General features: G+C 45.2%; 1 protein-coding gene across 1 annotated transcript in view; it reads right to left on the bottom strand.

Annotated features, from left to right (window-relative positions):
- The window catches only part of mpnd (MPN domain containing), a 30561-nt gene that overhangs the window by 6318 nt on the left and 7653 nt on the right, over positions 1-16590 (bottom strand). The window contains exons 5-12 of the mRNA XM_067968110.1: positions 15659-15743; positions 14235-14331; positions 11998-12070; positions 11389-11465; positions 10050-10218; positions 8520-8590; positions 5186-5275; positions 396-488 (exon numbers count right to left, since the gene is read on the bottom strand). Of these exons, the coding sequence (XP_067824211.1) occupies positions 396-488; positions 5186-5275; positions 8520-8590; positions 10050-10218; positions 11389-11465; positions 11998-12070; positions 14235-14331; positions 15659-15743 (755 nt within the window). The remainder of the gene's footprint in view (positions 1-395; positions 489-5185; positions 5276-8519; positions 8591-10049; positions 10219-11388; positions 11466-11997; positions 12071-14234; positions 14332-15658; positions 15744-16590) is intronic.

The following is a 16590-nucleotide window of genomic DNA, read 5'->3' as shown; positions in this document are numbered from 1 at the left end:
ATTAAATTAATATATAACCATGCCAGCAAGTTGCAGTAACTGGCTGAATTTCCTTATGCCTCTGAGAAGCACCTTGGGGACATTAAAAAGGTGCTATATAAATGCAAGTTGTTATTGTTGATGTGTAAAAACAGACTGGGGTTACCTACAAGCCAAACCTCAACAATGAACAGACACTGTATTTGGTAATAGAAAACATCTTTGCAGTTGCACACATCCTGTGCCGAGAATGCTTACTGATGATCTCCATTAATGAAAAATCCCACATCACCCCATTCTTCAATCCAAATTTCCTGAATGTTTGATGGTTCTGATGTGAACTTGGTGACCAAAACTCACCTAAATACACCATCAAATACAAAAGAGGAATATTCAAGGAAAGAAAGCAAACTTACTTTAACTTTATCTAAATATGTTGTCTCCTCATTCCATTTGTCTTTGAACTTCACAAGGTCTGGAGCTGCTTTGTAATATTCCAACAGAAGCATCTGCCAAGAGAATTCCAACAAAATCCATATATTAATAAAATCGGCATGTCAGTCACATTTCCTCCCCAACTCCTTTCCCCCCCCCCGCCCCCAAATAAACAGTCTCTAAGGGAGTTTCAATGTAAAGTGTGTCCACACTTACCTGTAATGTTTTTGTAGCATTGTCCCATTAATGTGAACATTTTAAGAATTGCTTTGGGTCTGCATGCACTTGGAGGCTGTGGCCACTGGTTGGGACCAGAGGGTATTATTGAAATGTTTCGGAAAGCTCAGATTTTCTCCCTCCAGATTTTTTCCTTTAAGTAGGTTTATTTGTTAAAACTTCAAAATTTTATATTATGTATTTGTTATTGGTTATTATTTCTCTCCTTTAGGTTTTTCCTCTCCCCACCTCAAAGTTTGACCCCGGTTGTGAGGTTCTTAAACGTTCAAGTCTGCGTTCAAAATGTTCATGGCGGACAACTGGTTTAGCCATTCATCACCAGATCTGGCTGGACCACAAAGCACTACTGGGTCCTGCTCTCCTCTGCCAAAACTGCTCACAATTCCAGGATCACCCCCGGCTTCTCTTCTCCACTTTAAACAATCTTTTTAAACCCCTCTCCCCTGCCCCCTCCACCCTCACCTCCAACGAACACCGCGAGGAGCTCATGGAATTCTTTGTCACTTAGATTGAGACCATCCATTCAGCTACTTCTGCTGTTTCCCTCCCTTCTCCTAACCCATCAGGCCAACCTTCCCCTACAGTTCCCCCTGCCCTAGCCCTTAACTCACATCTCTAGATTTTCCTATCTCCCCTCATGCCCTCTCAGAGCTCATCTTGACCACGAGACCCACCTCCTGCTCCCTCGATCCTATTCCCACTAAACTACTGACCACCCAACTTCCCTTCCTGGCCCCCATGTTAGCTAATATTGTTAACGGTTCCCTCTCATCAGGTACTGTCCCCCTCCCCTTCAAATCTGCCGTCATCGCCTCCCTGCTCAAAAAATTCCACCCTTGACCACCGTTTCCTCTAAACTGCCCGCGTGCGCAGCAGTTTGTTATGGGCCACGCCCGTCATCATTCTGTCCGCGCACCAAACCAGTGCTCTCTGGTGGAGACGCTGCTGAGGTGGCGTCAGCTACCAATCACTTTGCGGCAAGGGCGGGAGTTAAAGTTAGGTTGTATGGGAGTGTTGTACTGAGAATGTCGGCATGATCAGAGGAAGGGGTTAGAGGAAGAAAGACTGAAAATACAGAAGCAACAAGCTGTGCTCCAGGAACGGCAGCGACTAAAGTTTCAGAAAAATAAAAAGGTGTGCATCACTGCAGCTTTACTCCAGCAATTAGCATCGCTGGAGGGCTGGCAGTCCCAGCTGCAGCATCTTTCCCGAGAGAGTCTGGAGCCTGAGTTTGAACTGCAGTTTCCACTGGTGTTCAGAATTTAATACGGTGACAGACTTAATGGTTTCTGGCCCGGCCGTTAGACAATTACCTCATCAATTTCCTTTAAGGGATGAGGCAACATTGACCGTAGCAGAGTCAATGGGTCAAATATATGAAGAAACAACAGCCCTGCACTGAGGTCCTTTGGGGTAGGCCCAATTAGAATAGCCTGCTCCACAATTAAACCTTTGAGATTCGCAACTCAGCTTTAACTCGAGTATATCGACTTCTTCCAAAGTAGTTTTACAATTATAAACCTCATTTTGAAACAATACTATTGCAATTCTAGATGACACCAAATCATTTTGCTCTCCTCTGTTCAAGTGGCTTTAGGACCTGTAACTATGACGACTAATATCTAGTGAAATTGGTCTTTGCTTCTAACGCAAAAGCAGCATTAGCAGATCTGAACCCCGTTTTACACCCCGCCCGATTCTCTTCCATTGATGCCCCGTTTTGCACCACCGCTGAAGACTAATTTCACCTTGTAGGACTGCGGGTGGCAGTGATTATCATTACTCAGGTGAGCGGTTGCCAACTTTGCTCCATTATGTCGTTCCCGTGCCAACAATAATGATCAAATTGTCCTTGCTATTAGTTGAATCTCAGGGGTACTAAGCTTTTAGACAACTGCTTATAAGCATTGAAAAATCTTTCCTACACCGCACAGAATAACTGCACAGAGTTGAAGTCTACTTTGTGGATTTGTTTACATTAACGTGTATATTGGCAGGATGGTACTGTTGAACACGGCTGTGGTATAGAGACTGCAGCAAGCACTGGTACGGGGCAGGCTGGCATAACTTTTTGGGGTGGGGGGTCACAGCAAACACTGAGACATGACGGTGTCCAAACTTTAAAACGTCAAGAGAGTGTCTGGACAGTACTGCAGTGGTTCGGTTGCTGGACCAACAACCCAGAGGTTGAGAGTTCAAATCCCACCAGGGCAGGTTGTAAAACTGAATTCAATAAATCTGATCATTTGTGGCCTGGCATCAAAAAAAAGACTGCAGACGCTGCCAGATTGTTGTAAAAACCCAACTGGTTTGTTACTGTCCTTCAGGGGAGAGCCTGTTATCACTGTCTGATCTGGCCTACACCTGACTCCAGTCTCACACAAGGTGGTTGACTCTCAATGCCCTCAGTTCAACCAGCAATGGGCAATAAATACAACCTTGCCAGCATCACCCACATTTCATAAATTTATTATCCATTATTTTGTACATTTGTTCTGTTTGTTATTTACCATGAATAATGTTTCCTAAAAAGATGTTCTATATGGCGCACACAACCTTTATATCGGTGCACAAACCCAAATTCATTCCGCACATGGCCGAAAAAAAATTGAAGGGAACACTGCCCTTGACCCCTCTGTCCTTGCAAACCACGTCCCATCTCCAGCCTTCCTTTCTTCTCAAGTCCTTGAACATGTTGTTGCCTCCCAAATCCTTGCCCATCTCTCACAACTCCATGTTTAAATCCCTCCATTCAGGTTTCTGCCCCCGCCACTGTACTGAAACGGCCCTCAAAGTCACAAATGACATCCTATGTGACTGTGACCGAGGTAAACAATCCCTCCTCATCCTTCTTGACCTGTGTGCAGCTTTGACACGGTTGACCACACCATCCTCCTCCAGCGCCTCTCCTCTGTCTTCCAGCTGGGTGGTTCCAGTCTCATCTATCCAGTGAATCACCTGCAATGGCTTCTCTTCCCGCACGGTTATCTCTGGAGTCCTCCAAGGATCTATCCTTGGCCCCCTCCTATTACTCATCTACATGCTGCTCCTTGGCGACATCATCGGAAAACAGTCAGATTCCACATGTACGCTGACGACACCCAGCTCTACCTCACAACCACCTCCCTCGACCCCTCCACCATCTCTCATTTGTCACACTGCTTGTGCGACATCCGGGATTGAATGAGCAAAAATTTCCGCCAATTAGATATTGGGAGGACCAAAGCCATTGGCTTTGGTCCCTGCTGCAACTCCGTTCCCTGGCCATTGTCTAAGGCTGAACCAGACCGTTCGCAACTTGACATCCGATTTGACACTGAGATGAGCCTCCGCTCCATCACCAAGCCCGCCTACTTCCACCTCCGTAACATCACCCGTCTCCGCCCCTGCCTTAGCTCAACTGTTGCTGAAACCTTCATCCAAGCCTTTTTTTTAACCTCCAGACTGAACTATTCTAATGGTCTCCTGGCGGTTTCCCATCTTGCATAAACTTGAACTCATCCAAAACTCTGCTGCCCTAACTTGCACCAAGTCCTGTTCACCCATCGCCCCCGTGCTCGCTGACCTACACTGGCTCCCGCTTCGGGAGCACCTCGATTTTAAAATTCTCATCCTTGTTTTCAAATCTCGCCTCTCCCTATCTCTGTAACCTCCTCCAGCCCTACAATTCTTTGAGATCTCTGCGCTCCTCCAATTCTTGCCTCTTGCGCATCCCGGATTTAAAATCGCTCTACCATTGACAGCCATGCCTTTTCAGCTGCCTAGGCCCTGAGCTCTGGAATTCCCTCCCTGAACCTCTCTCTCCTCCTTTAAGACGCACCTTAAAACCTACCTCTTTGACCAAGCTTTCGGTCACCTGTCCCAATATCTCCTCGTGAGGCTCGGTGTGAAATTTTGTTTGATGACGCTCCTGTGAAGCGCCTTGGGATGTTTTACTATGTTAAAGGTGCTACATAAATGCAGGTTGTTGTTGTTCCCAATGGTGACACCTATCTGCCCACCATTTATTGTCACTGGTGTGTGGAATTCTTCTCATACAGAATGATGTCTCACAGCACTTTATACAAGGAGAAAGGATATTGAGCAGGAGATGGGAAAGATGGGAGATGTGGGGGTGGAACAGACCGAAAGTAAAGTTGAAGGAATGATTTTTAAAGGAGGCTCCTGAAGGATGGGAAGAGAGGTTTCACATTGAAGTGCTTCAGACAGCGAGTTCCAAAGCTCAGGGGTACAGTGATTGCAAGATAGACCATCGATGCTGATGCTCACTTTCTACAGTCACATTGGGAGAAAACTGGGGAGGGGGAAAGAGAAACAAAATTACAAAATCACTTGAATGTTTTAAGCAGCAATGTCATCCAAGCCCCAATATTAGGCTTGCAACAGACTACCAGGAATCCAATAACAGTGGGTCATGCTTCAACTTACAATGTACAAGTCAGGAGTACTGAAGAGCATATATCCCCGTTCAAAAAGGTACATTTTCATTTTGAGAAACAAATCTAAGTAAGTCAGTCAAAAAAAATAGAAGTACCATTTCATGTAGGACATCAGGGGTTAGACACGTATCCTGCACGTAGGTCATCTCTACCTCCATGGGAACACCGTAATCATTGGGCTTTTGCTAGAAGAGATGAAAATGGATTTAAAGCAGAGATGATACACAGGCCAGGATCAAATGGAAAGGACACAATCAGCAATAAAATGGTCAAACACTCAGCCCACCTCTACAGCAGTGATGCTGCAAGTCAAATAATCTGGCATGTTATGACATCCCATAACTTCCTGCTAATTTCTACACGCGTCGTCCACCCGCAATTTGCTGCCCAAGTATGGAACTGTAGGCCAAGAAATTCCACTAACTATAAAACGGGCACGCGATCGATAGAACCATTGCTCAGCCCACCGGTTCGTGCAGACGTGAGGCTCGAACCGAAACCAGGCCTCATGTAAATAACGGAGCGCTGCGGGCACCAAATGGGCACCCGCTATAGTTTGCCAGTCTTTGGCACTGTGCAGGGACCCCCGGTTTGCATATCTAAGCAGTCTTACAGCCGTTTCAGGCAGGCGGGCTGCTCGCCCATTTAAAGGCCCACCTGAATATTCCAGCAGACAGGCTTTGGGCATCAAAGGAGCAGTCGAGGTCCCCCTCCATCCCCCCTCTTCAACTACTGTTTCTCAAGCACAAACGGGCGGCCACGAGTTGAATTTCTACCCCATAAAATTTTGTAGCACATAAGGAACGATAGAAAGAACTGACTTGTATAGCATGTTCGTTCATGCCCTCATGATGTCCCAAAGTGCTTCACAGCCAATGACATACTTTTGAAGGGTAGTCACTGTTGTTTATGTGGCAGCCAATTTGCACACAGCAAGCTCCCACAAACAGAAATGAGGTAAATGACCAGGTAATTTTTTTGATGGTATTGGCTCAGAGATAAATGTTGGGCAGGAAGTGAGGGGAATCTCCTGGTTCTCCTTCAAATAGTACCATGGGATCTTTTATGTGCCCTTGAACAGGCTTTGGTTTAACGTCTCATCCAACAATAGAGCACTCCCTCAGCACTGAAATGATCCAAGTCCTGGGGTAGGACTTGAACCCACAACTTTCTGACTCAGAGGCGAAGGTCCACCTCTGATCCAAATTGGCAGGCAAAAGAGACTATTTGGCCCATCGTGTCTGTGCTGGCTCTCTGAATGCTATCCATTATTCCCATTTGCCGCACTCTTAATTTTTTCATTTACAAATATCTATCTACACCCCCTTTTAAAAGATATTATGGATTCTACTTTCACCATTGTCTCTGGTAGGGCATCCCATATCCTAATAAGCCACTGTGTTCAAAAAAGATCTCCTAACCTCTACCTTTGTTCTTAATTTTAAAACCTCTAGTGAGCACCGAAAATAGTTTTCCCTGTTTACATCGTCAAAAGGGCTTATAATTTTGAACCCCACTATCAGATCTCCTTTTAATCTTCTTTGTTCTAATGATGGCCCGTGTTTCTCTTGTCTCTCGCATCCCAGGTATCACATTAGTAAATCTCTTCTGTAGTCTTTTTTATTATTTGTTCTTGTGATGTGGGCGATACTGGCCAGGCAGCTATTTATTGCCCATCCCTATTTGGCCCGAGGCCATTAAGAATCAACCACTCAGTGTGGGACCGGAGTCACATGTGCGCCAGATCAGGAAGGGTAGCAGGTTCTCATCCATGAAGGACATCAGTGAACCAGTTGGGATTTTAACAATCCACCAGCTTTCATAGTCATTTTCCGATACTAGATTAATTGAATTCAATTACTGAGCACGTAATCTGGGCTGATACTTCAGTACAGTACTGAGGGAATGCTGTGCCGTTGACTTTAGGATGAGACGTTAAACTGAGGCCCCCCATCTACCATCAGGTCGACGTAATAGATCCCATGGCACCATTTGAAGACGAGCAGGGGAATTCTCCCAGTGTTGTGGCCAATATTTAACCTCCAACCAACATCACTAAAACATTTTAATCTGGTCATTATCATATTGCTGTTTGTGGGACCTTGCTGTGCATAAATTTGCTGCCGCGTTTCCTACATTACAACAGTGACTACACTTCAAAAAGTACTTCACTGGCCATAAAGCACTATGTGATATCCTGAGGTTGTGAAACGCTCTGTAACTGCACGTTCTTCTTTGGAAAATCCTATACACAACAACCATTACATTTCCTTTATCAGTACAGTCCATTATTTCCTCAAAAGTATTAAATTAAATTTGTCACACATGACTTGTCTTTTATAAAACACAGCTTTACTTAGAGTCCAAGAGACAGGGAAAATGTATCCAAGTGACAAACGATTCACCCTAGTCGCAGTCAGTGAGCACAAGAACAGAACTGTGGTATTATTTAAATTAATCAAACGAGGAGTAATAATAACCTGGTGCTGTATATTCCCACTTTATATCAGAAATCTACAGAAAATCTGTTTTTGCAAATGAACCATAAGAAAAAAAAAGTTTGTTTTGTGCTGAAAAGATCCAATCTAAAGGGATAATAGGGTCGGAATACAGTGCAGTCTTGTTATTTGGAACTTTGAGATATCAAATATTTCCATATACAAAAGTTCTGGTTTGAGCCCAGTCCCTAAAGCAATATTTATAGAAATTAGCTTGGACGTATTGAAATGTTTCAGCTGTTTTACTACGTGCGGTGCAGTTACAGTGCACAGAGTATGGGGCACAGCACTATCGGAGGCAACAGGACACGGGCAAGAGTTGTTACTGGGGTACGGCAGCGGGGTACAGCACTATTGGAGGTAACAGGACACGGGGAAGAGTTGTTACTGGGGTACGGCAGCGGGGCACAGCACTATCGGAGGTAATGGGACTCTATGCTTAGCAGCACACATTAAAATCGGTGGGCTTGAATCCCCTGCAGCTCCCGCTGGAACCAGAGTAATTTTTAATCAACTGCTGCCTCTTCAGTGCCTTCATCTCCACCGCCTTCAGCAGCCTGTCCTCCAGGACAAGATCAGCATCAGCTGCACCTTCAGCAACTTGCTCTCCAGCCCAGCTCCAGCAGGGGGGTGAGAAATCCCAGCGTCAGCTTGATGCTGGCTTGCAGGCACGGCACTGGTAGGAAATGGGGATCAGTCGCTCCATCAATCTTGCATTAATGTCAGGTCGGGTTCTGATTCTAAAAGAAACAAGGCCCATCTTCGGAGGACTTCACCAAACGTAATTCCGACTTACAGACAGAGGTGTTCGCAGGATGGCTTACCGATTCCATCGGCTACATTCGAACTGTGTCGCATAACTGACAATACCCACCCCATTTGACACGATAAGATTGGGGGGGGGGGGGGGGGGGGGGTGGGGGTCACTTACCTCTGGAGGAGGCAGGACCCAGAAAGGAGACATTTTTGATTCCAAATTAGTGCTTCCATGATGATAAGGTCCTTAAGTAAAAAGGAGAGTCAGTTAGGATGTTGGAGAGTGGTATTAATAAATACAAGACGGAGATACTTTCAATCAACACAAACAGCATGGCCAGAGTCCAGTGCCACTCCAGCCCTGTTATAGGCCCCAAGGATTAATTGCAGCTCTGCCACCGTGGTCATCTTAACACAGTCTACTTGGAACCCACCTTTTTATTCCCTTTTGCCTCCATTTTCAGATTTCTGGTTTGTTCTGCATGTTTAACTTGTTCCCGCTGCCACTTCCAATAAAAAAGGTTGTGCAGCAGTTTATCGCCATCCCGCCAACTAGGGTTTTTCCAAACAATTTTCTTTCCCCTTCCTCGAAAGATGCCGACTCTTTCTGGGTTACAATTCCATGGCTGCCAGCTCCCTCTGGCACCTACTTGCTCAAGTGGATATTTCTCATGCCTGAGCCTGGACATCAAATGTCAATGGCCTATTCAACTGTGGGGGTCATCACAGCCAAGCCTGATTCCGTCCTCATCCAACATCCACGCACACACTTTCCAGCAGGGGCCACTGGATAGTGATCAGGAACAGGTAACCTGGCTGACTTCCCCTCACTACTCCCAGGGCACCAAGGCCAATGATGACTCCCTAACTGCTACCTTTGACAGAAATGAACTAACTCAATACAGCCTGAGAATTGAACATGGGACCCTTCTTCTCTGTACCGTTTAGCACTCCTCCAATTCTGGCCTCTTGCACATCCTTGATTTTAACTGCTCCACCATTGGCGGCCGTGCCTTCACCTGCCTAAGCCCCAAGCTCTGGAATTCCCTCCCTAAACCTCTCTCTCTTCCCTTAAAACCTACCTCTTTGACCAAGCTTTTGGTCACCTGTCTTAATATCTCCTTATGTGGCTCCGTGTCAAATTTTGGTTGATAGCACGCCTGTGAAACGCCTTGGGACGTTTTACTACGTCAAAGGCACTGTATAAATACAAGTTGTCTCTGTTGTATGACACTGAACGCCGCATTTAACCATGGAGAGATCAGGAAGATTGCAAACCTAATAAGTCAAAGAGTGAAGCAGCAAATTGATTTAATCCGCAGGTGTTCAAGCTTTTGTCTGTGGGGGCAGTATAGATGGAGCCTCGGGACCTCGTACTAAGCTTAAATCCACGCTCCCACTAATTTGCAGATATCTCAAGTTGCTGATGCGAACAGATCTTGGTGCTCTTATTATGAGATTTATCCACCAGTGAAGCAACAGCATTAATAAACAGCCCTTTTCAAACCTCCAAGCCCATACAATTCAAACAGAACAAACCAGTATTGAGAAATAAAAGAACAATAAGGCTGAGTTGCCTAGACCAGATTGGCAGGGCTCAGGGGACACATGGTCTATGGGCTGTAGTTTGCACGCCCCTGCTTTACAGTGCTATTGCATTAATCATTCCGCCTCCTCAGAGACAAATGCGCGACGAACTCCTTACCGCAGATAAGTGCTAGGCAGGGCTGGAAACTGTTGGTGGTTCCCTGGAGTTTCAGCTGATAGTCCATCTGAGAATCAATGTCTTGCAGAGAGGGCAGAGCGCGAGTGTACGGGTGACTGTGGTACCACCCGACCAGCGACAACCCTCGCAGGAACAGATTCTGGCAAATCTGCAGGGGAGAAATTGTGGTCAGTTCAGGGAAGATACAAATTCAGGTGCAGCTACACTGCACAAACTGGCAGGTAAGTGTACAGACGTCAGACAGACTGAAGTTATACCAGCTCTTAGCTCCATTGCATTTTAGTAGTGTAGGGCGGTTCCAAGTCCTGGGACATACACAGGACACTGATGCTTTCACACATATGCCTCGGTTGAACTAGGTCTGCATTTGCAGGGACGCCAAGGATAAACAATAAGCTGCTTCTGGCACACCTGACAGTAATAATATGCGTATTTATGGATATTCCCTTAGGTTAGTAGCTGTCTTATATTAGCTTGAGAATGTAATTTAGAGACAATCCCTGACAATGTACCAGTTTGAGGCAGATTCCTGTAGCCAGGGAATGAAGATGGAGGTTGTCAGCACAGGCTGAGTTGATGTTTTTAAACCTTAATAGTTATTCCTTTATAATTCAAACTTGAATTACGAAGTCTGAAATGAGTTGAAATAGGAATCTTGTTCTATCAGATTCCAGTGACTACGCCTGCTGTTGCCTGCTCACTGGAGAATGGACCTGAAACCCACGACTGAATCATGTTTCACGTCTCCCACTTGAATGCGCGGTGGAGGCAGATTTGCTGATTTGACTCGAGTCACACTGCAAAAGTGACATTTGCAATCCACAATCAATGTTCTGTCTAGAAAATAAATCCAGGAAACGTGCTGCAGAGAGTTACTGAACCTGACAGTTTGAGTTAAACAGCAGCAGATGAGTTTCCTCACAAAAAGAAGAGTGCATTAGGTTATCCCAAACACTCATAGTAACTGGTTCAACAAGATTGACATTAGCAACCTCATGCCCTCATTATCAAGGCAATGGGATAGAGTGGCCTAATGTGGGACAGAGAGCAATTTACACACTCACTGAATTAAAACATCTACTGGTGGAACAGGTTTGTATATGGCAGGTAGAAGAGGACAGGGTTGGGTTCAACTGTGATGTCTCTTGTAGTTGAGTAGCTTGCCAATTTCTGTCTAGCTCACACATTAATAATGGCACTTGGGGGTGAGGTTCTAGAAGGTACATAACACCTGTTGAGCTGTACCTTAGTCAGGGAGCCAAGATCTTCAGGAGTGGAGAAAAGGGGGAGAAACTAGGAACAAAACGATAAGCTTTACCTCTTCTTCGACCGCAGAGGCAGTGTCCTTGTCGGCAAGCCGTATTCGACATGGAAACGCTCGGAGAATCGTCAGCACTGTCAAAACATACACAGCAGTCAGCAGGGAACTAACAATGCACTTGGGGGGGTGGAGGGAAGCAGGAGGGGGTTAAATGATTTGTATTAAGCTTTGTGTCACCAAGTTTTTGCTCAATTCATCTTTGGGGAAATGAAGTACACATGTGAAAGACATGACTATCTGGTCCCTGTCACTGGGGGTGTTATTGTTATAATCCAAGGTTACACAATTCTGTAAGTAGATTTAGGGCCGTGTGCCTCAACTCCCATAAAAATAAGATGCTTAAAAAAAAGGTTTGTGGGAGCAATTGATACCACTGAATCCCAGAAGCAAACGTGTAGCATCCAGGCTTTTGGAAAAAGCTGATGGTTTAAATAAAGACATTAAAACATACAAAAGACAATTAAATAGATAAATTTAATAAATTTTATTGTCGAATATTTGTGTTGTTTTTATACCCAAGTAGAAGTATTTTCTCTACATAATACCATACCTATACAATATCTATATATAAAGATGAAATATAGGGATGAATTATGAGGTACATACACTGTGTGCTTGTGTCCCACCTCCCTCCGAGGTAACCCACCACCTCACTGGTGGTCAGGTGGCAATGAAAATCCTAAAAGGACAAAAAAAAGTTTTCGTGTTTAGGAATAAAGAAGGACAGAGCTCAGCATCACTGGTTGCCTGTTCAATTCATTTAACATCACACAGTAATTGCTATTATCCATCACTTTCAATTTCAGTTCTAAAATTGTGGAAAACATACAAAATTAACTTCTCCATCACAAACTTTTGCTTTTCTCTCTTATCTGCCAATCATTGCTCTTATGAACGTTCCTCACAAGCTGCAACCACAGCAACTCACATTCATATTGTATCCATCATGTATGAAGATTCAGAGCATCTTACAATGGGGAAAGACACACACGCTAGCAGGAGATGGGATGGATTAAGAGACAGTACCCAAAGGTTTGAAGAGTCTTTTTGAAGAGTAAGAGGTAGCAAAGTAGAGCAATTTAGGGACAGTTGCTGTGGTGATCAGATTAGTCTCTAACTCGTTCTTCTGCGGAACTTTCTCCCACAATCCATAAGCTTTTAAAACAAATGCTTGGCGCCACCTGATCACTACTTGCTCATTTATCTTGTCTGTTCTAGTACTTTCACCCAGGTTTCTCAATGAAAATAAATGGGATCAATGCAATGGTTTTGATTCAGAACTGCAGTACGATGAACTGGCTGCCAGTGTCAGTCAGCAACACTCTCACTTCCAACAGGCACTTGGCAATATTGCGGCATCTTGAAAGGTAGACACAGAATTAGTGACCCAACGCATGGCACCTCAAGACAAGGATAGTTCTACCGCCCCTGTCCACCCCCACAACAACATGGTCACTGCCAACACAATGTGATTTGCAGATACACAAATCACTAAAAGTAGTGACGCAGGTTAATAAGGCCATTGAGAAAAAGCCAACAAAGCACTGGGGTTCATTTCTAGAGAGATAGAATTGAAAAGCAGGGAAATTATGCTAAACTTGTATAGAACTTTGGTTAGATCACACTGGAGTACTGTGAACAGTTCTGATCTCCACGTTATAAAAAGGATATAGAGGCACTGGGGAAGGTGCAAGAAAGATTTACTATGATGATACCAACCCATCAGGAAAGACTGAGGGTTGACCTGATAGAGGTCTTTAAGATTATGAAAGGGTAGATGTAGAGAAGATGATTTCACTTACGGGGGAGACCAGAACTAGGGTCCGTAAATATAAGATAGTCACCAATAAATCCAATAGGGAATTTAAGAGAAGCTTCTTTACCCAGAGAGTGGTTAGAATGTAGAACTAGCTAGCACAAGGAGTAGTTGAGGCGACTAGCATAGATGCATTTAAGGGGAAGCTAGATAAGCATGCAAGGGAGAAAGGAATAAAAGGATATGTTGATGGGGTTAGATGAAGAAGGGTGGGAGGAGGCTTGTGTGCAGCATAAACACCAGCATGGACCTTTTGGGCCAAATGGACTATTTATGTGCTGTACATTCTACGTGATGTAAAACACACCCTGATACCAAAGAGTGTAACTACTATACCAGTATGTGCAACTAGAATAGTAGACTTGGTACATCAACAACAGTGTTGCCCAATACTTGTAATTCTCAAAAGAGAGTCCCGACACATTCTCCAAGTCAGACTCTCGAGATAGCATCGAAGTAGAGGAAGGCCAAGCCCAGCCTTCTCCAATTTTCTCTGCTTCTCTTGAAGCCGCTAGCTCTTGCTGGGGTCCAGTACTACAGGCACTGGCCACTCTTTAGCACTTCACCATTTGAGGCCACTCCTCATAACATGTGCTCAGGCAAGAATGTAAGCAAGCTATTTGACCACAGAGGACCTTATGGCTGAGCCCACTCCTGTCCAATGTCCACACAAATGCACTCTCACATTAGGGCTACTGAGACATTTCACCCCAAACTACTAAAGCTAACTGTAATGCCCCTACCATCACTTCAACTGAGCTCAACTAATTCATTTCAGTCTAGGAGTCAAATCTAGGACTTTCTGGTCTTTGTAGCTCAACACCACACCAGGTGGCACCTGGTGACCCACCAGGCCATCGAGGAGCATGATGTACTTTCTATTGGTAGGTTAGAGACTTGGTAATGCACTACCCATCATTCCCTGACGGAGAGGGCTAATCGGTGGTGCAGGTGAAGGTGGGGCTGAGAGAAGAAAATATAAAACATTTATTCCAAGTGTTTATGTCCCAGTCACTTGAACACCTACCATCAGCAGTAGCACGTTGCTTGATATTGCAACATTAAAGGGCTGGAACTTGTTCACAGATGTGAATGACATTAGTTCGACGAGTGTATGAGGATCCCTGCAGCAAGGAGAGAAACAAAATAGTACATCACTCAAATCTCTCATTTGCATTCACAACGGGGCACTCGGATTTCAGCGAGACAGTAACGGATGGGGCTGAAGTGCACTGTTGGAATACAATACATGAAACGTTACTGTGCAACGGGCCTTGCCCAAGAAAGCATTTCAATACCACCTTTCACGACCTCAGGACATCCCAAAGAGCTTTACAGCCAATGAATTACATTTGAAGTGTAGTCACTGTTGTAATGTAGGAAATGCGGCAGCCAATTTGCGCACAGCAAGCTCCCACAAACAGCAATGTGATAATGACCAGATAATCTGTTTTAGTGATATTGGTTGAGGGATAAATATTGGCCTAGGCACCGGGGAGAACTCCCTTGCTCCTCTTCGAAACAGCACCAGGAGATCTTTTACATCCAACAGTGTGGGCAGGTGGGGTCCTTGGTTTAACATCATTCGAAAGACAGATAAGGCTGGACTGGATACCCATGACCTTTCTGCAGCATGGAAATCATGATGACCACAAACAGATTAAATGATTTAAAATATTAATAATAGGCATTCCCAATGGGTCAGAAGGGTTTACATCCCTCAGCCACTCAGAGTAGGAAGCTCCCAGGTTCTCAGACTGCGCTGCGTTTGCTAATCTCACTCAGGGCAGTGATAGGGGCTCTAGAATTGGGTGCAGGTTAGGGAAAGGAGAATGAGCCATAGTTCCTGCTCCCGAATGCTGTTCTCGACTGCTGCTGGAAAGTACATGTATGGACACTGAGTGAGGAAACGGGACAAGCTTGGCTACAATGCTCTCCATAGTCAGATAGCGGCTGTCACACTAAGTTCCGCCACCCACATTCTGTCCCACTCTGCAACCTCCTTCCCTCCTGTCTTCTATATCTCCAGCTTTGGCAGCAGAACCTTCAGTAGTCTCAGCTCTACTCTCTGTAACTGCCGTCCTAAACCCTTTTCTGCTGCTGCAACTCCCTTCCCACCTTTAAAAAGCTTCTCCTGAACCCATCTCTTTGGCCGAGCTATGGTCACCACTTCTAACCCTCCCAAAAGGCTCGGCACCCACTCCATTTCTCCTCGTGAAGCAACTTGGGATGTTTTTCGATGTTAAAGGCACTATATAAAACGCACCCTCACACTGGTAGAGTGAGCATTTGGGTAAGGAACCAGGAGGCACCACTGCCTGTGGAACTGTACTCCAGGGAGCGAGTCAAGCCTTCAGGAGAAGAAATAAATTATACCACTAATTTAATTATCTAATCAACCGAAAACCAAATAAAAGGTCAGATCACAAACAGGTTAAATACAACACCTACCTCCCTGAGTCTCTGCTCCCGAGCACAGAGTATCGAACAGGACCTAGGTCTTTGTTAACAGCTTTCTTTATGCTGTGCCCATTGTCTTGGGTGAGAAAGCATAACACAGTTAGGAAGACAAAAAAATACAAATGATGTTTCAATAGCATACCGTTATACAGTCTCTAGGCTCCCATTTGCATTCCACCCACTGATAAAAAGGCTGCAACGGTGCCTCTGGAGTGACTGAGAACCACCTCACAAGCTGGCTTCTGGCCTCAAACGTGGAGTGACGTCGGACACCATTTCTCCTGGCTGTCGATGGGTGGTTCTACTGGGCCTTATGCAAACTGCACGAACGCTGGGGAAGGTCAGTAAGGGGTCAAACTGAAGGAGAAAGGGACAGCCCGTGTCACGCACTTGCGCACAGCTGGCACCAAGGTTAGCAAGAGTGCAAAGGGCGTGCTGTAACAGGGTCTGATCAATCCCGCCAGGCTTTCCGACGCCCCACATCAGAAAGCATTTGACGGAAGCCAAATTCCCCTAAAGCAAAAACAGAAAATTCTTAAAGTGCACAGCAGGTCAATCAGCATCGACTGGGTTCGTGTTTTGGAGGGGATTTTTCATCAGTTTGAATCATGTTTTTTTTTAATTCGTTCACGGGATGTGGGCGTCGCTGGCAAGGCCGGCATTTATTGCCCATCCCTAATTGCCCTCGAGAAGGTGGTGGTGAGCCGCCGCCTTGAACCGCTGCAGTCCGAACCCAAAAACATAAATCATACAAAAGCTGACTGACCACCTGACCATTTCCAGCATTCTCTTTTTACCTCTGTGACTGTAATCGATATTTGTACGTGTAGGTCAAGGAATCCACAATTAGACATACACGCCACGATGCCTGCCTCAAATCCAACCATTCAGGACAATGGTCCAGGTGCCACAGAGATTGAGAT

This window comes from Heptranchias perlo, chromosome 29 (genome assembly GCF_035084215.1).
Source record: "Heptranchias perlo isolate sHepPer1 chromosome 29, sHepPer1.hap1, whole genome shotgun sequence".
Lineage (NCBI taxonomy): Eukaryota > Metazoa > Chordata > Chondrichthyes > Hexanchiformes > Hexanchidae > Heptranchias > Heptranchias perlo.
This window is presented reverse-complemented; position numbering and strand designations above follow the sequence as displayed.